Source organism: Sarcophilus harrisii, chromosome 3, assembly GCF_902635505.1.
Source record: "Sarcophilus harrisii chromosome 3, mSarHar1.11, whole genome shotgun sequence".
Classification (NCBI taxonomy): Eukaryota; Metazoa; Chordata; class Mammalia; order Dasyuromorphia; family Dasyuridae; genus Sarcophilus; species Sarcophilus harrisii.
In genome coordinates, this window is record NC_045428.1 from 269,714,145 (window position 1) to 269,739,565 (window position 25,421).

A 25,421-nucleotide genomic window follows, 5' to 3' on the forward strand; every position below is an offset into this window, starting at 1 on the left:
TGTATTTAGCATTTAGAATCACAAATAAACAAAAGAAAGTATTCATGAATCATTCTTCCTTTTTACTGCATTCACACTATGTAAATTTAAGCAAGACACTCAATTTCTTTGATCCAGGGATTTCTTATTGTAAAAGGAAGAGTCTTCTAGTATTTCATCAAAGAGAGGATGTGAACATAGAATCCTCCTCACATGGTATTGTCTTTATTTGACTCTGCATATTTGAGTGTTCTGTTCTGATGCCTTTACCTCTTATGAGTTTGTCTTATTGTCTCTTGGCAGCTTCTTTATTTGACCAGATGTCTTCAATTTCCAATCTTGTGAAATCCCTTCGATTTATCATTGTAGTTCCCATTCTAGCTCTGGTCTTACTTTATATCTCATTGATTAGCAGCACCTTATAGATGTACCTCAATCAGTTTTATTAATTGGGTTAGCTATTAGTTTCAACATCATGATTTCTAAGGTCCTTTCTAAGACTAAAAAAAATTAGGATTCTTCAATTTTCTCCCTTATTTTGTCTTTTTTTTCTCGTTAAGTCTCCTGTTCCTCTCACTTCTCTAGGCACACTTGCTGATGTGTCCTTAGACTGTATCTCATTCAGAGTGAGAAAGTTCTTGTCCTCTTACCGTCATCAGACCTAATTTTGAGTTATGTGTTGAGACCTGGGTACTTTATTTAAAAATAAATATAAGCAAATTGGCTTCTATCTGGGCCAAGGTTTTTTTGTTTGTTTGTTTGTTTTTGTTTGTTTGTTTTTTTTAGCTTAAAACTTTGGTATAAAAAATTATTGAAGAAAGTGGAAGATATTTAGCCTGAAGAAAGAAAGATTTATGCAAATGTAAGGGGGACTAGAACTTTGTTAACAGAGGCTGCCAACTTGTGCCTTGTCAATGCTTCTAGTATCTATTTGATGCTTTTCAAAACTTTGAGATAATTTGAATGACAAGGTGCTAGTTAGTGGTAGTGAGGATAATGAGAATTGAAAGGGTAAATGAATATATGTGTATGTGTAATTAAATCTAGTCTCCAAAAGACTCAACAGGAAGTGCTAAATACCAAGGGTACCCTGCCTGCATCCTGAGGCAAAGGAGAAGTGAAAGGAATTCACTCACTCTCAGTTGGACTAAAAACTTGGGGCCTTCTTTTGAGAAGATTCAAGGGGAAAAAAAAAAGACTTTCACTGCCTGAACAGCCTTTTGTGGAAGAACCAACACTGATCTATGAACTACAAACAATAAAGAAAATATAATAACCATTTCAGAGACATGTTGGATTCACCAGGGTAGGGAAGGAGATATCACTCTAAAAGAATAATGACACATTGCTGAAGCAGCAGAAGTAAAACTTCAGTGAATAGCAATATGAGGGAGCCATGGCAATAGAGTTAGAGATCAGTAGCAATGAGTAGAATTCATTGAATGGAAGCTATGGAACCAAAGTGGAATAAGAATGTGATAAAAGAGTTTAGCATCATGCCGAGGAACTGCCAGGAGTGTAACTGACAGAAGCAGTAAGAAAACTCAAGCATGACGAGGTTTCTCAGTTGTGATACAAGGGAGATGTCACTAAAGCCTTTCTTTACCTTGGATTGGGCATTTTCAAGGGATTTGTTCTCTTCCCTAACTACCTTCTCTCCATGACTGGACAACTGCTTGCTTGATCTTTTGGTAAAATAGGCTCTGGATGGAGGCTCAAGTTATATTTCTTCTCCCCAAGGAGATTGTAAATTCAGTTGAAAGAGACATGTTAATTATCTTCAGCTTCATATTTGAAGATATGATATAGGAGAGGAATGAGACTTTATGTTATTTTTTTTATTCATATAAGAGTATTTCGTCACTTTCTGTAACCATAGCTAAAATGTTATATGGCTAGAGGAGACAGAACTGGTATCAATAGGTAAAATGGGACACTTAAGCTCAATATAGGGAAGACCTTAACACAGATACTTGAAAACAGAATGGGCTGTCTCAGGAATTAATGAGTATTCTATCACTTGGGAGTATGCAAGAAGAAGACAGAAAACCACTTATATGGGAGAATTAAGAGGGTAGGAAAGAAAGGGGAGGGGAATTTTAGGTTTATAGTCTTGGAAGCAAGATATTGTTGTGGAAGAAAGTTCTGAATTTGGAATTAGGAGAGAGCTGAGTTCAATAATTTCCTCCAGTACAGATTCTATAAACACACAGTCACTAACCTTTTCTGAGCCTCAATTAACCTCATTTGTAAATTAAGGATAATAATGCTTGGGGTAATTTGAGGATAATAGAGTTATTATCAGTCAAATGAGATAGTACTAGTGAAGGCATTTGTAAATCTTAAAGCCTTATATAAACATTGGCTATTATTATTGGAGGAAAGATAGTCTTATGTGATGGTGCATGCATTTTACTAGTCAATGTCAAGAACTATAAGGATAAGGAGTTATAGATTCAAAAATGGGTTTATGAATATAGATATTGAAGTTTGTGAAACTGACAGAAGGAGAAAATGGAGAAGAAGACAGGAAACTCGTTTGCAATATCATGGAGAAAATTATTATAGTTTTAGGAGATTTATAGATGACAATGACAAGGATTGGAAGAATCTCATAAATTTCAAAATGGAAAAGCATGCAGGTCAATGAAAGTAGAAGCAAGGAATATACTAACTCTATTGAGGGACTTTCTGAATTAGGACAATAGCCAGCTTTAAAAAGAGTTGTTAAGAGATAGGGAGTCCTCAGGGGGAAAGCTAGGTCTCTATGAGTGCAAAGAAGTAACATGGTTCAAGAAGAAAGAATACTGTCATAGAAATCGTGGGACTTCTGTCCCTTGCCACCTTAGGCAAGTAAACTCACCTTTGGTTTCAGTTTCCTCATCTGTAAAATGAGAGGATTGGCCTAGATAGCTACCAGGGTCTTTTCTAACTTAAATCTACGAAACTATGGAGGGGGTGTTGTTAAGGTTTCCCCTAAAGAATCCAGAAGTGTGGCAGAGTGGAGAGAATATTGGATTTGAAGTCAGGAAACCTGAGTTTGAATCTTGTCTTAGATATCAACTAGCTGTGGGATTCAGAGAAAGTTATTTAACCTCATTAAGGTTCAGTTTTCCCATACATGAAATGGGGACAATAATGTTTGCATTATCTACCTCATAGGGTTACTGTAAGAAAGATAATATATTGTTTACCTTGTGTAATGTCTCTATTCATATTATCTCTAATTCATGTTTTATATTCTCTGGTGATGGGAACTTTATAAACCCAGTAGATGTCATTATCATCCTTGTTATAATTTCATCTTCGTCAATCATTGATATTTTTATCATTCACTTCCATTTTTCCTGTTTTTATGATTTGATGGGATCATCAAGTCTCCTGGGGGAGTGGGGATAATTTGATTCTGCAGGCTATAAGACTATTGCAGTCACTAATATCTTCTGCTTAGCTAGATCTATGGTGGTTACCATACCAAGATGGAAGGTGGGGGAGGCTTTATTGTTCTAATTAAAGACCTCTTTTGGCTTCTAGCTCTGCTATCTATTACACACTTACACCCACAGCCAAATAATACAGACACACATATTTGTTGCTGAATCCTTTCAATTGTATCTGATGCTTTGTGATCCTATCCGGGGGTTTTTCTGACAAAGATATTGAAATGATTTGCCCATTCCTTCTCCTGATCATTTTACAGATGAGGAAAACAGGTAAAGTGACTTGCCCAGGCTCACATAGCTAGTAAGATCCTGAGACAGAATTTAAATACAGGAAGATGAGTCTTCCTGCCTCTCCAAGTCTGGCACACTATCCATTGGGCCTTCTAGCTACCCTCAACACACACACACACACACACACACACACATTTATAAATTTATATATAAATATACACACACACATCCACATGTCACAGAATTGATTCTTGACCATGGTTATATGAGTAGAAACCTCATTAGCTTTGGAGTCAGAGGACATGTTGTTTCTGATGCTTTCTAGCTTTTTATTTGAGTAATATTGGGCAAATCACAATTCTGGGCTTCCATAAGTTTCCTCATGTATAAAATGGGGGGATTGGACTGGATGACTTCTGAAGTCTCTTCCAGTTCTATAATATGATTATTACCTATTTACCTATCTCACAGGTTTGTTGCTATATGGAATGTTTTATAAACCTTTAAAAGGTATTTTATAAAAACACATATGCATGTGTGTATGTCTCTGTGTATATATATATATATATATATATACACAAATATATATGCACATATGTGTTTTATGTATATTTGCATCTGTGTATGTGCATGTAGATTATTATTACAATAAGACCTGAGACTTCTTTCTACTCTAAAAATCTGCAAAATTCCAGAAGAACTGAGAGAAAAGAACTGAGAAGTAGAGGTGAGAAGGGAAATAGGCATTCTGGGAATGGGAAAACAGGATTAAAGAGACCTTACCTTAGCAAAACATAGTTCTTCCTACCCTTTAAGGCTTAGGATCCTCACTCCCACACATCTAGCTAAGCAAAAGGCATTAATGATGGAGTATAGCCTGCAGAAACAAATGATTTACCTAGATAAACAATGCTAAACAGGTTTGACAGTCCTATAAAACTATACATAAAGATAAGTGGAAAAGAATGATAAAAATATCTCTGTATTTATAAATATGAAGTAATGACAGTAATAATGATATTATTCTGCATTTTCATAATTCTTATGTCCAAAGAATAAAAAAGATGAATTTATACCTAAGCACATATATTATGTAAATTAAACAACCAAGACAATTTTATAAACTATAAATCCAAGCAATTAAAAATATCAAAGTGTATTTTGAAGTTGTAATTTTTTTTGGGTATAGGAAAGTGTGGACTAAATGACCTTTAAGTTTCTTTAAGCTCAAAATTTATGCTTCTCAAAACCCATTTATGGTTTGTCCATTAAATTTTTACTCCAATTTTCTATTGTGGCCCGAAGGTGATGCTGAATTCTTAAAGGCAATGTCATTAGAACATAAATTATGATTATAATGTTGTGACTGAAATTAATGCACAAACTCTGAATATGATCAATTTAATAGGTATGTTCAGATTGGCTAATAAACAGCTTCTCAGCCTCCTCAATAAGCTAAGATGCTGAAAAAAAGCTAATGGACCATTTTTATAGACAAAAGGAGAAGGATCCAAAAAATAGAAGGCAGCATCACAGATGGGGAAGACAATAAGATTGGTTAAAAAATCAGAAGCATGATAGGTATGGAAAAGAATATGACTGGCCAGAAATTGGGAATGCAGGGCTAACAAAATCCCCTTTTCCCATCTTGCTGTGGATTCTGTTTGATTTAGTCCACTCACAAGGATAACTAATAGTATATATGTTACATAGTTCCTCCAATTGTAGGGGGCCAATTAGTAGTATAGAAATAATTTCTGTTGATTAAAATGATTTATAGATAACTTCTGAATTTACAAATTTCTGAACTTAATCCAAAAACAGAAACAAAAAATGACTTAGGCATTCTGTCAACTGTGATATAGAATAAAATCAATTACAAAATAGAATAAATTTTAATTTCTTCAATATCAAAGTTGGAAAAACTTCAAATATGGGTTCCATCATAGATTAGGCATTATGTATACCATCACGTTTGAGGTGAGAAAGTTTCTTTTTAAGAAAGTTGATCATCAGCTGCACAGTAATTTATGAAGATAATGTATTAAGATATAGGGGGGCTATTGGGAGGGAACTATATAAATAAAATCAGGGATCCCAAGTATTTTAAGAATTTTTAAGTTGTGGCAAAGTCCTAACTTTTCAGTTTCAGGAGTTCCATGGAAACCCCTGAGGTTTCGATTTTTTCTCTAAGCCATGTTGTTAAATATTGGCCAAGCTAGTTATATCAATATCTGAAGGAGTGGCAGTGGGAGAATTGTAGTAACCACTAGCACTGGTAGTTGGCTTTGGTTGGTTGTTCATCCTTTGTTTTTGAAGAGGAGCAATGATGTCACAATGTTGGGTTCATGGTACAATGTGTTTGGCTATGGCTATGAATTTGGAAGATGTTAATCACAAGTCAGGCACAAGTAGTCCTTTTGAACATTTGGGATGGTGATAGCTCTGGATTCAAACACCTCACATTTCCTTGCTTTGCCCAGTGAGTACAATTTTCTTTGATGTGGGAACATTATTCTGGGAGGTCCTATGTCAGTGTCTCCCATGTCTCACAATCAGTACTAAAGCTTTTCAGAGAGACCTTGAGAGTGTCCTTGTACTGCTTCTACTGACCACCATATGAACACTTGCCTTATGTGAGCTCTTTGCAAAATAGTCTTTTAGGTGTATATATATTTTTGGCATTTGGGCAATCTGGTCAGCTCATCAGACTTACACTCTGCAGCAGAGTTTGAATACTTGGCAATTTAATTCAAGAAAGGACCTCAATATGTAGTACCTTATCTTGCTAGGTAATCTTCAGAATCTTTCTAAGATAATTCAAGTGGAATCAGTTCAGTTTTCAAGGCACTGATAGCCATTCCAGGTCTCACAGATGTGCAATAGTGAAGTCGGAAACAATTTATTGCTGACCTACAGAGAAAGCTGAATCACCACAGTGTTGGCAACAGGGAGAGTTGGATAGCTATAGTGTGAAAGCATAACCTATGGACTGGGCAGATAACAAAGATTTGTGGTAGACAGAGTGAGATAGATATAAAGGGTAGCCAAACAGGGTATATGTAAGAAAAAATAGATTGGTATGTGAAAGCCTGAGCCTGACCAAAAATAGAATTGATTTAAAATGGATAAATGATATTGTGGCTTGAATGCTAAACCTGGAATCAGGAGGACTCATCTTCCTGAGTTCAAATCTGACCTCAGGCATTTACTAGTTAGATGATCCTAAGCAAGTCATTGCTTATTGGGACTCTGTTTGCTTCAGTTCTCCTTTCTGGAGAAAAAAATGGAAAAGTAGTGTCTTTGCCAAGAAAATTCCAAATGGGCTCATGAATAATTCAATGCTACTAAAATGACTCAATAACAATAACCAAATAGATTTGAGAAGTGAAAATTGTCTATGAGAGAAGCATATTTTGTCTCTTGAAACCCCTATCTAAAGCACCATTTTGTTTTAATGTGGTTCTTCTAAACCCCTACTTTGTGGCTTGGCATCTTAACATTTTGAATACCTATGTTTAGGAATTAGTCTGTTTCTATATCACTAATAATAATGAATTTAAAATGAGTGTATTTTAAAGAGCAAAGTGATAGGAAAAAGCCAAGAATTATTCAACAATTGGCTTCTCTAGAGCCATGAAGTAGAGATGAGGAAAGATAGAGGAAGTGATAAAATTCAAAGCTTCTCATAAATTAACTTCCCTTTGATGTTATCTAGTGAAAAAAAAAATTATATTATCTCTTGTTCTATCATATTCACATGAATATTTATATATACATGTGTACATGTATTGTGGTACATGTATATATTCTTTCTAGATTTTTGAGATACAGAATAACATTTTCTCTAATGTTCACTGGCTTGTTCACTACTTAGTCATGGAAATTTCCAAATTTCAGGAATTTATTGTTATTGAAAAGTAAACTATTGTAGATACATGGGAACTTTAGAATTTGTTTCCATCTGAAACTAATTTCTGCAATTGACCCTTCATCTTTCTTATTTTGTTACATAATATCTATAATCCAGGAAAGAGATGAATTAAAAAAAAAAAAAAGACTTCTCTTTTCTACTGAAAATAAAGCACATAGCTATTTGCTCTTAAGTTGATATGGTTTTTCAAGTACATTTGCCACACAAATTGGGTATTTGGGTAGAAATATTCTCTTATTGGACCACTTCATACAATCCAACAGCACAAGAAAAGGCGGTTACTAAATACTGGCTCATTGTTTGCTTATGCTATTTAATGTTATCAATCTACTTATTATAATGACACTTTGATAATTTCTTATGTATCTTTGCATAAGCATTGAGTAGTGCAGATTGGACATAATTATTTTAATTATATATGGGATACCATCTCTGTTACTATGGTACCACAAGAAAACAGAGTTAATGGTCTTGAACAAAAACCAGAAAGGTGTGGTAGAGAATTGACTCCTTAGAGCAATACTTCCTAACATATTCGAATTGTTAGATAGTATCTAATTTGCTTCTGTCCTGGCCATCTTTGTCTCCCTCCCCCAAAATGTTGCTTAGTATATATAAATTTAAAGTTATATTTTGCTTCTGTTACATATATATATGTGTGTATATCTATTATTGAATACAAAGAAAAGTTAAGCAAAAATGACTCTTTTTTAAATTAAAGCTTTTTATTTACAAAACATATGCATGGGTAATTTTTTCAACATTGACCCTTGCAAAACCATCTGTTCCAAATTTTCCCCTCCTTAGCCCCTTTCCCTCCCCTAGATGGCAGGTAGTCCAATACATGTTAAATATGTTAAAATATATGTTAAATCCAAGATATGTATACATATTTATACAGTTATCTTGCTGTACAAGAACAATCTGATCTAGAAAGAAAAAGAAAAAAACCTTAGAAGGAAAACAAAAATGCAAGCAAACAGTAACAGAAAGAGTGAAAATGCTATGTTGTGGTCCACATTCAGTTCCTATAATTCTCTCTCTGGGTGTAGATGGTTCTCTTCATTATTGAACAATTGAAACTGGTTTGAATCATCTCATTGTTGAAGAGAGCCATGTCCATCAGAATTGATCATTGTAAAGTCTTGTTATTGCCAAGTATAATGATTTCTTGGTTCTGCTCATTTCACTTAGCATCAATTCATTTCTCTCCAGGCGTCTCTGAAATCATCCTGTTGGTCATTTAATAATATTCCATAACATTCATATACCACAATTTATTCAGCCATTCTCCAATTGATGGGCATCTATTCAGTATCCAGTTTCTAGCCACTACAAAAAAAACCTGCCACAAACATTTTTGTATATACAGGTCCCTTTCTCCCCTTTAAGATCACTTTGGGAGCTAAACCCAGTAATAACACTGCTGGATCAAAGGGTATACACAGTTTGATAAATTTTTGAGCATAGTTCCAAATTGCTCTCCAGAATGGTTGGATCCATTCACAGTTCTATCAGCAATGTATCAGTGTCCCAGTTTTCCCACATCTCCTCCAACACTCGTCATTATTTTTTCCTGTCATTTTAGCCAATCTGAGAGGTGTGTAGTGGTATCTCAGAGTTGTCTTAATTTGTAAAAAAATTACTATTTCATTGTGCATAGCATTTCACAATCAATAGTTTCTCACCTTTATAAAGAAAGGAGAAAAATCCTTTCCATTCTCAGTTCTGCGGGAACAAGACTGTTCAATAAATCTGAGTTGAAGTATCTTTTATTGATATTTTCATTTTGTTACTGTAGTCATTACATATATCATTTTTTTTCTGGTTCTACTTCAATCTGCATCAGTATATGAAATCTTTTTTTAGATTTCTCAAATTCCTGTTATTCCTTAAAGTGTTACAGTAAGCTAAATTAATATACCCTAACTTGTTTCACCATTTCTTAGTCAACAAGTACCCACATTGTTTTCTAGCTTTTGGTTTAACATATATCTAATTTAATTTTATAAAGACATTTAATAAACACATATTATAGCATATAAATCATTTCTTCTCTTCCTGACAAAGAAAAAGGTTACAAAATATAAGTAATTAATTTGTTTTTATGCTTTAGCTTGAAGGAAACACATTCCTATTTTTCTTTTATATTACATTGCAATTTATTTTATACTATTCAGCTACAAAATAATTACCTAGAATGACTGTTTTTTTAAATACTAGCAATAACCACTCTTTATGAACACCTTCTGGATCACCTATTCTTTTTTATAGATGGGGAAATTCAGACATGATTTGCCTAATGTCATGCAGGGAGTAATAAATCTGGGACTAGCTCCCAGGCTTCATTTCCAATACAGTGAGGTTTTTCCCCCCAACACTGTTTACCTATTCTGAAATCCTTAATTTACTTTATTGTTAAAATGCATGTTTTAACATGCATAAGAAATCAAGATATACTTGCCATTTAGGGGAGGGCATGGGGAAAGTGGAGGAAAATTGGAACAAAGGGTTTTGCAAGGGCTAATGATGAAGAATTGTCCATGCATGTTTTGAAAAATAAATACTTCAATTTAAAAAAAAGAAATCAAGATAGTTTGAGATATGAAGAATTTGCACAAAAAAGTCTTTCCAAGTCAAGTGCTTACTACAGTGCTTGGGAAATAGTAGGTGCTATATTAATGCTAATCATCATCATCATATTATTGCTAATTTGTACTCTTGGAACACTGTATTCCCTTGTCTGGAATGCTCTATCTCTTTATTTCTACCTCCTGGCTTCCCTCAAGTGCTGGCTAAATTCCAACTGCTACCAAAAACATTTTGCATTTCTTCTCAATTCTAATGCCTTACCTCTGTTGATTATCTTCAGTGTATACTGCATTTATCTATCTGGTTTGTACATAGATGTTTGCATGTTGTCTTCAATACTACTGGGTGAGCTCTTGGAGAGTGGTGGTTGTCTTTTTGCCTTTCTCTGTATCCCCAAGGTATACACAGTGCCTGACACATAACAGGCCTTTAATACATGCTTTTTAGTTGACTGATTAAATATCCTTTTCAGGATCACCAATTACTACGCTATCAAAAAAAAAAAAGCACAACTTGTTTTAAGGGAACAATTTAAAATCAGGCTCCTAGTTCTTTTATTTATATCCCTTATTTTGTTAAACTCTGAGAGCTTATTCAAGACCATAGACTATAGGAAATATAGAAAAGACAAGCTTTGTATTAAGAGCAACCAGTCTTACATTGTACAAAACTGAACCTCTCTCCAAAACGAATAAACTGGGAAGAGTTTGGATGGCCTTTTTAAAGGATTTTCTTTTAATTTTTAGTAGCACACTTTTCCCAGGTTTTTTTTTTTTTTTTTTTTGCCAAAATGATTTAATAAAATTATTTTAGATTTTGAGATTTGTTTTCAACTGACAATCTTCTAGCAATATCAAAGTAAGAGTTTTATAGAACTGGGTCCAAACTAAAAAACAAACAAACAAACAAACTATCATTTTTTCTCTCCTCATCACTCACAGTAACCCTCAGAAGAATCTGGGATAACAGGGATGAAGTTTGTGGGACAAAAGAGGTTTAGTAAATCCTGTGCTACCTGGACTTACGTTCTGTGATTATCCATCAATAAATAGTTATTAAGTGCCTACCATGTCATCCAGGGTCATCTCCAGTCATCTTGAAATGCATCTTACCACTGGACCCAGATGGCTCTGGAGGAGAAAGTGAGGCAGGTGACCTTGTACAGCCCTCCCTCACTTAAATCCAATTCGCTTGTGTGTCATGGTATCACCTACTTGATGGCATGGCTCTTTTCTGGAAAGAAGGATAAACAACAACCTCTATAACATGCATATATATAAATATATATATATATATATATATATATATATATATATATATATATATATCATATGACATATAATTTTATGTTATATAACATGCATTTTAACAATAAAGTAAATTGAGGATTTCAGAATAGGTAAACAGTGTTGGGGGGGAAAACCTCACTGTATTGGAAATGAAGAAGCCTAGGAGCTAGTCCCAGATTTATTACTCCCTGCATGACCTTAGGCAAGTCATGTCTGAATTTCCCCATCTATAAAAAAGAATAGGTGACCAAGAAGATGTTAAAGATTCCATCCAGCTCTGTAATTCTACAAATCTATCTGACAATTAATTTTAACTTTGTATGTATATAATAGGTAAAATAAAAATGAAGAGAAAATAAATTTAATCCTTGAGGGCAGCAGTATATTAGACAGAGCTCTGGTCAGTTAATCAGGTAACTTGAGTTACTGGGTAAATCAGATAACTTCTTTAGGCCTTTGATTCCTCCCTTTCTTATAAAATGAGGAAATTGGGACAAATGATTACAAACATAGGATCTCAGTTGGAAGGATCTAAAAAAATCATTTAGTCCAGTTATCTCCAAACATTTTTTATCACATACTTTCATCAGCAAAAAGTTTTTGAATATGTATCTTCAATATATGGATATTAACTTATTTATAAATTATAGTATACAAGAGAGGGGGACTATATATATGATATAGGAAACTCTCAGAAGAAAAAATTCTCTTTATCAATTTATGTTGGTGCCTGTATAACAACTTATAGTGTTAGTGTTGCCTAGAGCACACAGAGAGAAATATTTTAGTGATTTTATTAAAGTTATCTAGTTAGTATGTGTGAGATTTGGGATTTGAACGGAGGTCTTTCTGGTTCTGAGGCCATGATGCCATACTTCCTCCATAGCATATGATAAATATGATATAGTACTACTAATAGTTATTTGCATTATAAAACTTTGAAAAGTAGAAATTAAGAAAGATTGACAAAATTGAAATATTTTATCTTAGAATATTATTGTGTAGGAGAGACAATGTCAAACATGTACTTTAGGAAAATCATTGGGACAGATATTTGAAAGATGGATTGGAGAAAGGAGAGACTTGAAGCAAGGAGACCAATTATGAAGCTATCAGTACAGTAATATAAGTTAGAAGTGATTAAGCTCTGAACTAGGGTGGTAACTAAATGAGTAGAGAAGAGTCAGATGGGAGAGATGTCATGAAAGTTGAAAAGACAAGATTTGGCATCTGACTGGATATATAGGGCGAGAAAGGGTTAGAAACAGGATCAAATCAAGGTTGTGAATCTAGGTGACTTGAGGATGATGGGGGTCTCAACAGAAATAGGGAATTACAGAAAAAGGGTGGGTTTGGGGAAAGATAATATAATGAGATTTGAGATGCACACCAAAATCTAACCATTTTTGCTCATTCTGTGAGCAGAATCCTCTTCCTTTACTTTGGTGGACATCTATCTAGCATCTGTTGGTTTTTTTACAGTGATGTGTAACAAACTGTATTACTGATTTTTCTGAAGCAGACAAAACACTAGGTGGCCCACATCGGTTGCTAATTGCTAGTTATTTGGCATGTCATCCAGCAGAGGGCTTCAGAGACCTTGGAGCTGCAATGACAGTTGTCTAAGACCTCTGGGAATTTATTGACAAATTTCATGTCTCTGAAGGAAGTAAACTCTTGGCTTAGACATTAGAGTCGGTAGCCTTGGCTCCAGACAGTACCTGGAATTCTGCCAGATTCTTTTGCCAGCTTGGTATAGAATTTCCCAGGGTTTCTGGACCAATTCCAGTTGTTGCTGGATTTTCAGCTGCAGAGATTGCCCACAGACTTGACTAAGATGGTGTTCTCTCTTCTTCATTGAAAAGTAAGCCTCTGTTGGATTATTCCTCTTTTGAGAATTCAGGGAGGTTTCTGGAACCCATTTTGGGGCTAGATTGCTAATGATTAAATTTATCAACTAGAGCAGAGTCAATAGACCATGGAGGAATATGTCAACTTGAAGGTCTGGATTCTCAAGTCAAAATTTAGCACAAAGTAACTTTTCTTGCTCTGGCAAATCAATTTTTGAAGAATTTGGTCATGACCATCCATCACAAATTAACTTTGGTAGACATGACTACCACTGGGATCCCCCAAAGAAGGAGGAAAATATGAGATGTTTCTGACCTTGTTGAGATATTTCAGTTTCATTGCTTTTCTGAATTAGCAAAGAATCTGGCACATAGTAGACAATTAATAAATAACTGTCAGCTTCAGGGTTGAAGATATGATGAATGCTTTGGCAAATGTGGGATTCTTAACAAATTTGCTGGTAAACACCAATTGTTTGGTAGTGTCAGTCAATAGGCATTTGTTAAATGTCTATTGTGTGCCAGGAAATGTACTTATCCTCCTGATACAAAGAAAGGCATATATGTAAGGTTAGGGGAAGAAATCACTCACCTCCTTTTTTCTACCAGTGCCACTAGATGAACAACTAAGCAGGCAGCTTTAACTGGTTGTTATATAGGATTGTACTGATTACTCAATTAGCAATAGCAAAAGTTGAATTCAGGTCTTCTGACTCCAAATCCATGTTGAAATTAAAAGAGAAGCATGAACCTTCATCTATATAATCAGATAATCCAGAGTTGACATTAACATGTAATACTTTCCATCTGAATAGGTTAGATTTAAAGAAAGCTCAAACAAGATCCAAGGAGCTTTTTTAGAGCTTTCTGACTAAATATACAATACCGTTAGTTCAATTAACTAGTTAATAAACAGAAAAATACTCTTTTTATCATGAGAATAAAAATCTCTTAGGCAGTCCATTTGTGGAACTGCTAAGATGACTCTTAAGTGTACTCTGGAAAAGGACTGCTTTCTAGTGAAATGCTTTGCTGATTCTTTCTTAAGGTAAAACCAAAACTGCAATTTTCTCACCTGATACCATGTTCTGTTTGGATCATTGAATTCCTGGAAGATCCCATCTCTACCATGGGATAATGTGGAATCAATTCTCTAGCAGTTATGCTTACAAAAAATTTTGACTGGCATTGATATCCAATTATATACTTGTAGAGGGCCACAGACAGTGGGGGAACTCTGGGTGAGGTATAAGACCCTTAAGCCCAGAAGAAACCTGCTAACAATGTCTGGTTCAGCTCCCTATCTCCCCTAAGAGCTCTCGGCTTTCCTGAGAAGTTATGGGATGGTGACAACCTGTGTTGTAATTAAAGCCAAGTGATATCAGGTGGCAGAGTGGCAAACTACATACAATAGCAAGTTGTTTATGTGGTCCCACTTGCACAGTATATACTTAGCACATGCCCAGTGTTGTTTTGGTTACATAAAGGTATATAAGGGTGAAAGGATTGGGACTAAACGGACTCCATATTTTCACCACCCTTAGAAGTCCTGCCTCATCACTCCTCTACTAAGACAATATGTTTTAACCACCCCAGCTTGGGGGGCTCTAGAAAGCAGGACACAAAAATGCTAATATAAGTTAGCATACTCTTCCCAAACATAGTTGACTATGTTTATTTGTCGCACAAAATTGCAAACTGTTTCAACCCACTGTTATCATGTAATTAATGACAGCTCAAATGTAAGTAGAACTTTATGGTTTATACATTTTATAAGTCCTATCTTCAAAAGAACAGTCTGATACAAGTATTATACTGTTGTTACAGATAAGGAAACAGGCTCAGAGAGGTTCTATGACTACATCGAGAAACAAATCTAGTATTGATAAGCTGTCATTTAGTGGCTCTGAGATTCAGTTTCCTCATTTATAACATGGGGATAATACAGGTTTGTTGTGACACTCCAATGAGACATACCAAATTCTTTGTAAACTTCAAAAAGCTATGTTAATGTGAGTAACTATTATTATTGCTTGTGCTGTTAATCCTGTCTAAGCCAGACTTTTGACTTCAAGTCCAAGGTTCACTCCACTATACATTATCTTTTTTTCTTTTCAAATGCATTTTCCCCAGAACCTCTCTAGGTTCAATAAAAATTTTAAGCCACAGGGGAAACCAAAATCAGCCACAAGACATTTGAGTGCTTATTGAGGGCAAGGTACTGTTTTAATGCCATGGGAAATACAAAGATACAAGCATGTCAACAATCGATACACAATTAATCATCATCAAGTGAATTTTGGAGAGACCTCTGGGTAAAAGTGGATGATCTGGGAAGATTTTAGTCAGTCAGTCAGTTGACAAGCATTTATTAAATGTTTATTATGTGCCAGGGCTGTGCTTTTAATGGTAAAACAAAGAAAGGCAAAAACAGGGTCCCTGCGCATTGGAGCCCATATTAAATTGGGGGGAGATAATGGGCAAAGAACTATGTATACACAAGGTATATGCAGTGTAAATGGAAGGTGATCTCAGCTAAGGCTTTGAAGAATTTAGTTGAGCTTTAAAGGATGAGGTAGGATCTGAAGGTGGTGGTGAAAAAGGATGATAAAAACTTTGTCTTACTCTTTGATCTACTGCAAAGAAGTACGTAAAGATCATTGGGTCCGCAACAATGCGTCCTGTTTCAAGGATTCTTAACCTTTACTGTCTTAACCTTTACAAAGGACCTCTTTGCTACCCTAATGGAGCCTAGGGACCCCTTCCGAAAACTAACATTTTTAAACGCATAAAATGAAATGTACTGGATTGCAATGGAAATTGTAATACTGAAAAGTTACCAAAATATTCCAGGAACAACTTCATGGAGCCCGGATTAAGAGCGCCCAGCCTCAGCAGACGCGGAAGGAAAGCAGGGTGTGTGCATCTATCTAAATTTACACCAAGCCGAGGCAGGGGGCAATGACTTCTGGGGCATCAGTGACAGCTGCAGCAGCCTGAAGGGGACTCCAGCTGAAGCCTCGCCTCCTAAGTCCCTCCCCTGGGCCCTCCCCTTCCCCACCCCGGGCCAGGGACTCCGCGAGGGCCACCGGGAGAGGTCGCTACCTGGAAGAGAAGTTTGGCTTTGGGAGCTTTGCAACGATTTCCCTCCCTCCGGCAGGACTAGGCTGGGCCGTCAGGTCCGCGTCGGCGCGTTTCTTGGGCTGCAGTTGCTGGGAGGCTGCAACCAGCTGCACGATGTGGCGGGTAGCGACGCGGTAAGTCGCCCTCCGGAGCACTGGGGGGAGCTGGGCTGGCATGGGGCTCCTGCCTATCCTCCCAGCTCCAGGTGAGGGTAGGGGGCCGGGCGGGGCTCCTGCTCCTCCTCTGTCTCTCTCCTCCCCTCCTCATTCCCTTTTCTCCGTCATCCCTCCCTCTCCCCCTCTTCCTTTCTCCTTAACTTTTCTCCTTCCCCATTGTCCTCTTGTTTCTCTCCCTCATTCTCTCTCAACAATCCCTCCTCATTTTCTCCTCTCCTGCTTTCCCCTCCTCTCATTCCCGCCATCCCCTCTTTCAATCTTCCCGTCCTCTCCTCTCATCCTCCACGTCCTCTTTTTTCATTTTTCCCATTCTCTTTCTGCTCCCCATCCTGTTCTCTCCCTTCTCCCCCATCCTTCTCTCTTCTCTTTGGAGTGATGCTTTATGTCCAGCTCTCGCCCAACCCTCTCCTTGCCAGTGCCCCACGTATGTCCCTTTAAGTTTGTAAAAGTGGGAATAGGGATGCAGAGGTGACGGGATTCCCGCCACGGGGCATTATGGCCGATGGGCAGCCAGCTGTTTGTGTTCTGTTTTCTGCTGCTTTTATTTAACTGGAGCCCGGATTGAAGCTGGGCGATGTCAAAAAGGCTTCCTGGCCATCTTTGAGCTCCATTCTTTGGGCCCCTGGGTAGTGTGACTCCGCCCTATCTCTGGGAGGCATGCCACCGGTGACTAATGCTGTGGGTATTTGTGCGACGCCCTCTCTTCTCGCCGGTATTTTTGTTAGAGAATGGGGGTCAGCTGGTCTCCTGCAGATTATGGGTGTGGTCTGGTTGTGTAGTTTCTGCCCCTTCCTTCTTTCTCTCTCCTCCTCCCCCGTAATAAAACCGTGACGCGTGTTTGATGATAAAAAACCGGGGAGCCCTTTGCAGAGAGGGAGGTGGGCGTTTCTTGGAATGGTTTTAACCGGGAGTATAGGATGTGACTGGAAACTGTAATAAATCTTTTCCAGAAACTAAGGATTTAGGTATAAGTTGCACCTATAAAGGGCCTTTGTTAGGTTTTTGAGAATTGGCCGGGTGTCAGATTAATTTGGGTTCAGCCTCATTCGTGGCTTTGTAATCTAGTGAATGGCTCTACGGTACCAGGAACAGTTTGCTCACCCTCCTGACAGGAAGAACTGTTTTGCCTGGAAAGTACCATTTATCATAATTAGAATACTTTTTATGGAGAAGTGACTCTTCGATGACTAATATTTGACAGCTGTGGCTTTGTTGTATGTACATGCATGCAAGTGTGTGTGATCGAATTATTTGAAAGGGTTTTGCCTCCTGAGTTACAACTCTGTGAAAAGACTAAAACCCAGGGTTCTTGTAGAAGTTTTGCCAATCACTCACTATCTCTGTACTCTATTTAGCTCATTACTTCTGATTTGGGCAGTTCACTTTCCTTTTCTGGGCCTCATTTTATTCATCTGTGAATGAAAGCATTGGACTAAAATGAGATAAAGGGTTCCTTTCAGCTCTGTGAACCTGTGAGGAGACTGGAAAAGCTTCCTACCTTTCTAGTCTTCTTAAACATTGTTGCCTTCCATACTTTCAAATACCCACATAGAAAAGTATGCTCTGGTTACACTGGCCTAGAGACATTCTCTGCCGTATCTCTCCAGGTCAGGATTATCCTGGAACTCTGTCCTCTTATTCTTCTATCATCTCATTTGTTCCCTTTTTTTTCCAAGACAACTCATTCTTTTTGCAAGGGACTTTTCCCTGTCTCCTTTCCTGTCTCCCTGTCACCTTCCTCTTTCAGATTACTGCTTTGTATATGTATATATCTTGTATGTAATTACTTTTGTTTTTTCATCCTTAGAATTAAATTTCTCTAGACTAGGACTGTTTTGTTTTGTTTTTTGCCTTTGTATCCTCAGTTTTACTAGATACAGTGTCTGGCACTTAATAAGTGCTTAATAAATGTCCGTTGACTGACATTCTGTAGGTTACTATATTGTAATAAAAAGTTAATTTGGGCTGATTGAGTACTCTGTTCACAGATGAAAGACTCCATTTAAATAAGATATTTAGTTCGTGCAAATCTTTTAAAAGTATCACAAAGTTTGAATTACCCTTCATTGACTCTATATCAATTTCCTTTAGATTTTCAGAAGGGTAAATTTGTGAGCCAGTGTGCTGCAATGGAAAGATTCCTAGTTCTGGAATATATTAACCTGGAGTCAAATATTGCCTCTGACACTTAATCCCTGTTTTAGACAAATTACTTAAACTTCCTGGGCCTTAGTTCCCGCATCTGTAAAACTAAAGAGGTTGGATTAGCTGGCCTCACAGGACTCTTTTAGCTCTAGAGTTTTATCACATGAGATTCTGACATGTATTTCTACCATTTTCTAAATATTTCAGGCAAGAGTTCTTTTATTGCAGAAATATAACACACATGTATATACTACTTTAAGGTTTACAAAGCATTTTTCTTTGCAACAGCTCTGGTGTTATTTTCATCCCTATTTTACAAAATCAGAAAATAAGCTTAGATAAATTTAAGTGAATTGTCCATGTTTAGAGAGCTATTAAGTAATCTCAATTTGGGATTAGAACCCATAACCATACTCTAAATTCACCATTCTTTATGTTGTACCAAGATGCCTATTTCAATGTCTACTATAGTATTTGATTTGTTTTTACTAAAGGCAATACATCAGATTTTTAGGAATAAGAAATATCTTTGGAAGTTGTCTAGTCTAGTTCCTTTGTTTTACTTAAGAGGAAATTAAGGATCATGTGATTTGCTTAAATTCATAAAACTAATGTCAGAGACAATACTTGAACCCAGATCTCTGAAATAGAATCCACTCCTTTTCCCCATATGCTATGGTAATAATATATTGTGGAAAGTAACATAATATTCTTTCTTAACTGCTATTAATAGATAGTTCCTCCCATAACATGCTACTCTGATGACTCATATTGTCAGAAAGGATTCTAGATTTTCATAGGATTTAGAAGTAGAAGGAGAACAACTCCAGTATTTTTCACATGAGGAAAGTAAAGGTTCCATGATGTTTTTTCCCCCCTCTCTCTCAAGATCACCTAGGTAGTTTTAAACTTCCTGAGCTTTAAGGATCTCATACCAACCTGGAAAGACTGTGACATTCTGCTTCTCTTAGCTGTAGACCAAGCCAGGAAAATTAAGAGACTCACTAGAATGCAGGCCACCAGGTGGTAAATTTCTTTGGCCACATCAATTTCTGCAGCCCATCTGTTAAGACATAGTGGGGTTGTATAATTTATGTTGGTGATGATAATGGTACTCATGTTGATAAAAATCACAGATTTTTACAATAATAAGTAACAGTAAGCCCAGTTTACTTAGACTAAAAGTTAATTATTTGTTGAGCGTACTGGGAATCTTTCTGAAGCCATATTGACTTTTTCTTTTGGGAGTAGGGGGGGCAAGTGTGACACCATTCAGTAAATGATTGCTTTTCTTAATTCTTTTGGCCTGAAAGAGGCAGTGTAATGTAATCCTCAGATTTACAGATTACTGTAAATCCAGTACATTTACTGGATCCAAAACCAAGCTCTTCTATATCATCTATGTATGACCCTGAGCAAGTCACTCAAATATTCTCACTGGGACTCTGCATTCTTCCTTAGTTTCTAGACCTCACAATCAATGATTTTTGACTTATTGTTGTTGTTTGTCCTTCCTTCTCAAAGAGGACCATGACTTCAGGAAGGTGATACTATGACTTGCATCTTGAATTAGATTTACCTGAAGGAGAGCTGTGCAGAATCACCAGTCTCACTTTCTCCTCTGAGAGCATCTGAGTCCAGTGGGGATCCTCAAACTACGGCCCGGGGGCCAGATGCAGCAGCTGAGGACGATTATCCCTGTCACCCAGGGCTATGAAGTTTCTTTATTTAAAGGCCCACAAAACAAAGTTTTTGTTTTTACTATAGTCTGGCCCTCCAACTGTCTGAGGGATAGTGAACTGGCCCCCTATTTAAAAAGTTTGAGGACCCCTGGGCCCTGCTAGATAGTATTGAGAGGGACTGGAGATGGCCCCAGATGCTGTGGGAAACCTTGGGCTTTTAAAGGTGAGGTCTTTCCCAAATCTTAGTTTCACTGAGGCATTTACCATTCAGTGATTAAAGGTAGGGAAAAAATAAGGCAAAAAATGGCCTCTTTTACCTAGTTTAAAAAAAAAAAAAAACAGTCTGGGAGGGGAAGACCTTTCAGGGTTTTTGGACAAAATGGAAACAATTGCTATTTACCACATTTTTCAGATGTGCCTGTCTAGGGATTAGTTTAAACACTAAGAATCTGATATGGTACAATAATAAGGTAGTAGCCTACCTACTAAGACCATATAATGTTGTATAAACCAGGACTTCTTAAACTTTTCCCACTTTAAATCCCTTTTTTGCTGAGCAGAGGTGTTTCTGGCAGCATTTGTTGGCATTGTGTGGCATGAGAGCATGTGCAGGACCAAAGTGTTGTGTATTCAGAACCAAGGCTGTAGTAAAGTGTTGTGATATAACCCAGGCAAATGCTTCTATTTGCCTCAGTTTTCTCATCTGTGAAACAAGCTGGAGAAGGAAATGGCAAACCACCCCAGGATCTGGAAGAAAATGCCAAATAGAGTTTCACAGAGTCAGATATGACTGAACAACAACTTGTAATCCTACCCATTTTATTTTATACATTTACAAACATAATTTTGAGAAGGGATCTACCAGTTTCACCAAATTGCCAAAAGGGTCTGTGACATTCAAAATATTAAGACTCTGGGACTTGATGTTCTAGGTAGGGAGGTGACACAACCACAGAACAAAACAAAGCTGGTATCTGATTAGCATGATACTAACTAGTATCTGGATAGAAAGAAAAGATTCTTTTTCAGTAGTGGGGGAAAGGGGCTTTCCAGCATTTCAAACTTAATTCTAAATTGATTTTATTTTCACTTTCAGATTTTGTGGGTTAAATAAGGGACGGGCGAATCTTGGCAAGATACTTGGCCAAGAGACATTTAATAACAGAACCAAGGGAACTTTCCCTATGAAAGAAGGTAAGTGGTACTGGATGAACCTTTGGTGATGATTTACCTATACTGTCACTTCTACTCTGATATGCCTCAATTATGTGAGTTAAAATTCTATTGTATGTCACTTGGCTGATCAAACATTTGTAGAAGCATGTTAAAGACAGATTTTTTTTTCAGTCAATGAGAATTTACTAAGTGCCTACTATGTGCCAGGCATAGTGCTAGTGGCTTGACCTGAATAGAGATGTAAATACCCTGAGGGAAAGCTGCATTTGGAGTGTGAGGTTCCTTCTGGGCTCCTTGGAGCATTTTACTTAAATGATATCCACCTTCCATGTTTTCCTGTTAGATATATGTGGGAAATGAAGGAGAAGCCATAGAAAAAAGATATAGGCTTGTGGCAAAGCGACTGTTCCTTGAACTATCGCAACTAAATGGGCACTAGTAGAATGCTAAGCAGTAGTAGAAATAATATGAAATTAATGAAGCTTAAATTAATAATTTCAACGAATCCTCAAACTATGGATTGACTTTATCAGCCCAGGTTGGTCATTATCGTTTAAAGTATGATCTCTGAAATGGACTAAATTGGCAGATTTTAAGATGTAAATACTTAAAAGGTCCTCCAAATGTCTAGTGCAATTTTTAGCTGTTGAAAAGAAAGCTATTCTAAAGCCATTTAAGCTATTAAAAAAAGAACAAAACAAAACTGAAAACTGCACTAAGACTTTTTGGGATACCTCATATATTGAGATTATAGTATATTATCTGTGTGTGTTTATATGTATTACATGTACATTTGTGTATGTGTATGACACAATGGATAAAGTGACAAGCTTGGAGTCCAGAGGATTCATCTGCCTGAGTTTAAATCTGACCTTAGACACTTACTAGTTGTGTGACCTTGGACAAGCCACTTAACCCTTTTTATCTCAATTCCTTCATCTGTAAAATGCACTGGAGAAGGAAATGGCAAACTACTCCAGTATCTTTCCCAAGAAAACCCCAAATGGGTTCATGAAGAGTCGGACATGACTGAGACAGTCGAAAAACTACAAATGTATGTATATACTGTGTATACACAGAACTCAGTGTTATTTAAACCAACTTTGTTCACTGAGTAATTAGTAATAAACATTTTTTGGCTGTTTGCTTCCTAACTTGTGGGTCTGTGGTTTAATAGATCAAAATGGGCCATGTATGGCACAATGTAGAAATAGCTTTGGACTTTGGTTCAAGTTCTGGCTGTATCACCTATGGTCTGAAGTAGCTCACTTTATTTCCCTGTGACTCACTTTAATAATCTATCCATTGGCATGATCCTTCATTATTATTATTTCATGCTCACATTGTAATCGTTATTTAATTGTAGCCTAGTTTTCTGGGCTATTGTCTCTTCACAGTTTTGTCTTAGTTATTAGGATTAACTAGACTAATTTTTAGATATTATTATTGTTTGAAATTTCTTTTGACATTAATTGGTAGTACCCCATGAAATGTCCATGAAGTCAGTCACTGGGTAAAATAATCACCTATATTTTGCACAGAAGTGAAAATTGATGTTAATCCAGACACAACTGTCTTTAACCAATTAAACTGATGGAACAAGGATTTTGCTTTCATTCTGGTTCACAGTACTGATATATAAAGTGTGAAATCCTATTAGAAAGATAAATGGCAAATCAATCTATTATTTGAAATTGTGCAGTTTATTGTTTTCTGCTTCTACTGGTATTGATTATCTGATTATCTACTTTGTCTCCATTCTTATAGCAGGCTCGCCTATTCCTATGACTGATGGTATGTGGCAATCTGGATGAATTTTTTTTTCCATTTTCAGTTTTTAGCATTAATATTCCCTTACTTTTTATGGTAGAGGTGGGGGGAGATACTGAAATAAAATACATTTTTTTAAAAATTACCTTGCCTTGCTTGAATTCTTTGTTTTTCTTGCTTAAATTTGGTTAAGAACTGAGGGGAAGTACACTACAGCCTTGTTATAAATCAGCTTGTAATTATGCAGATTTGGATATTTTTATGGATCCAATAATATTCTATAAAACTTTTGATCTAATACTTAAAGGATCCATGATTTCCCTGGGATGGATATTACCTTCACCAACATAGGTTACAGCCCTTTAGTAGCTTCAGGGACAGTCTTCATAAACCAAGAAAACTGAAGAATCCATTAACCTTTAGAGACTCTGGTAATGAGACCTCTCTGAATTTTGTTAGACTGGAACTTAGATTAAAAAAAACAACAAAGAAAAAATAAACAGAATTGATGTTTGGGGATGCATTTGAAGCCTTTCTAGATTAGTAGGACCTCTTAGAAGAGGTGTGACAGCCTTCAAGAATCCTTTATGCCATAGAAGGAACCCTGGAAGTGAACTTTAAAGTTGGAAAAATAAAGTTTTGTTTACAATTTTGCCTTTGCTGTAGGTGTTTTAGTGCTATTCACAGTAGTCCCATTGAAAAGGTTCCCAGATATACTAGATGAATAATTTAAATCAAACTATTATAATTGTACTATTAATAAAAGCAGCTAGGTTATACAATAAATAGATGGAGCACTGGGCCTGGAGTCAGGAAGTCAGATTTAGCCTCATACTATAGGACCTTGAACAAGTAACTTTTTTTTTTTTTTTTTTTTTGCCTAAGTTTCCTTATCTATAAAATGTGGATCATAATAGCACCTGACTTGCAGGGAGGTTGTGAAGATCAGATGAAATAATATTTGTAAAGTGCTTAGTATATAATAGGTGCTGCATAAATGCTTATTTCCCTTACCTGTTTTGCTCGATTTTATTTATTTATATAAGGTCTAATGATTAATAAATATTCTTTTGAGTGTTTCAGTTCTTGAAGAGTCTAGCAGGGGTCCTCAAACTACTAGCCATGGGCCAGATGTGGCAGCTGAGGACGTTTATCCCCCTCACCGAGGGCTATGAAGTTTCTTTATTTAAAGGCCCACAAAACAAAGTTTTGGTTTTTACTATAGTCCGGCCCTCCAACAGTCTGAGGGACAGTGAACTGGCCCCCTATTTAAAAAGTTTGAGGACCCCTTTAAGGATTCCAGAGCTATTGTTTGACTTAATGGTAGCCTTAAAGTTAATCTTAATTCTTATTAATTTGGATTTCTGTTTTAAATATCTTCTAAGTGCATGAATCTTTTTTCATAGAGCTTGAGTTTAATGGCTTAATTCTTTCATATTCTCCTAATTTACTTTTATAAGTTTTACCAACTGATTTTTTTTTCCAGTTCGGAATAAACTTCGGGACATAGTAGGAATATCCACACACTGGAGGTATGTTGATGATTATTGATGCATTGCTTGGTTGATAGTATCAATGACCCTCATATGAAGAAAAGGAGGTGAGGGGAGGAGGGGGAGGAAAGAGGAAGAGGGGGAGGATTAGAGAAGATGAGAAAGAGGGCATTTGTGAATTTTTTGTTGTATTAGGAAGAGATAATGAGATCAGGAGAGATAGCATGTAGTATTGTGAAAAATACAGTGTGCTTAGAGTCAGGAGAAATTTCCATTGGAATCCCATCTCTGAGATATATTTTTTTCTTTCTTTTTATTTTTTAATATAAAACTTTTTATTTTCAAAATACATGACATAGCTTTCAACATTCACCCTTGCAAAATCTTGTGTTTCAAATTTTTTTTCTCCTTCCCTTCCCCCCATCCCCTTTCCTAGATGTCAAGTAATCCAATATATGTTAACATGTTCAATTCTTCTATACACATTTCCACAATTATCATGTTGCACAAGAAAAATCTGATATATTCTTATTGTATT

The 25,421-nt window shown here is 36.4% G+C and overlaps 1 protein-coding gene across 1 annotated transcript in view; it reads left to right on the plus strand.

The window, feature by feature from the left end:
* The first annotated feature begins 16,171 nt into the window (after positions 1 to 16,171).
* The window catches only part of ACOT9 (acyl-CoA thioesterase 9), a 31,470-nt gene continuing 22,220 nt past the window's right edge, over positions 16,172 to 25,421 (plus strand). Inside the window, 4 exon segments of the mRNA XM_012544453.3 lie at positions 16,172 to 16,575; positions 21,541 to 21,638; positions 23,388 to 23,414; positions 24,877 to 24,922. Of these exon segments, the coding sequence (XP_012399907.2) occupies positions 16,556 to 16,575; positions 21,541 to 21,638; positions 23,388 to 23,414; positions 24,877 to 24,922 (191 nt within the window). The 5' untranslated portion in view covers positions 16,172 to 16,555.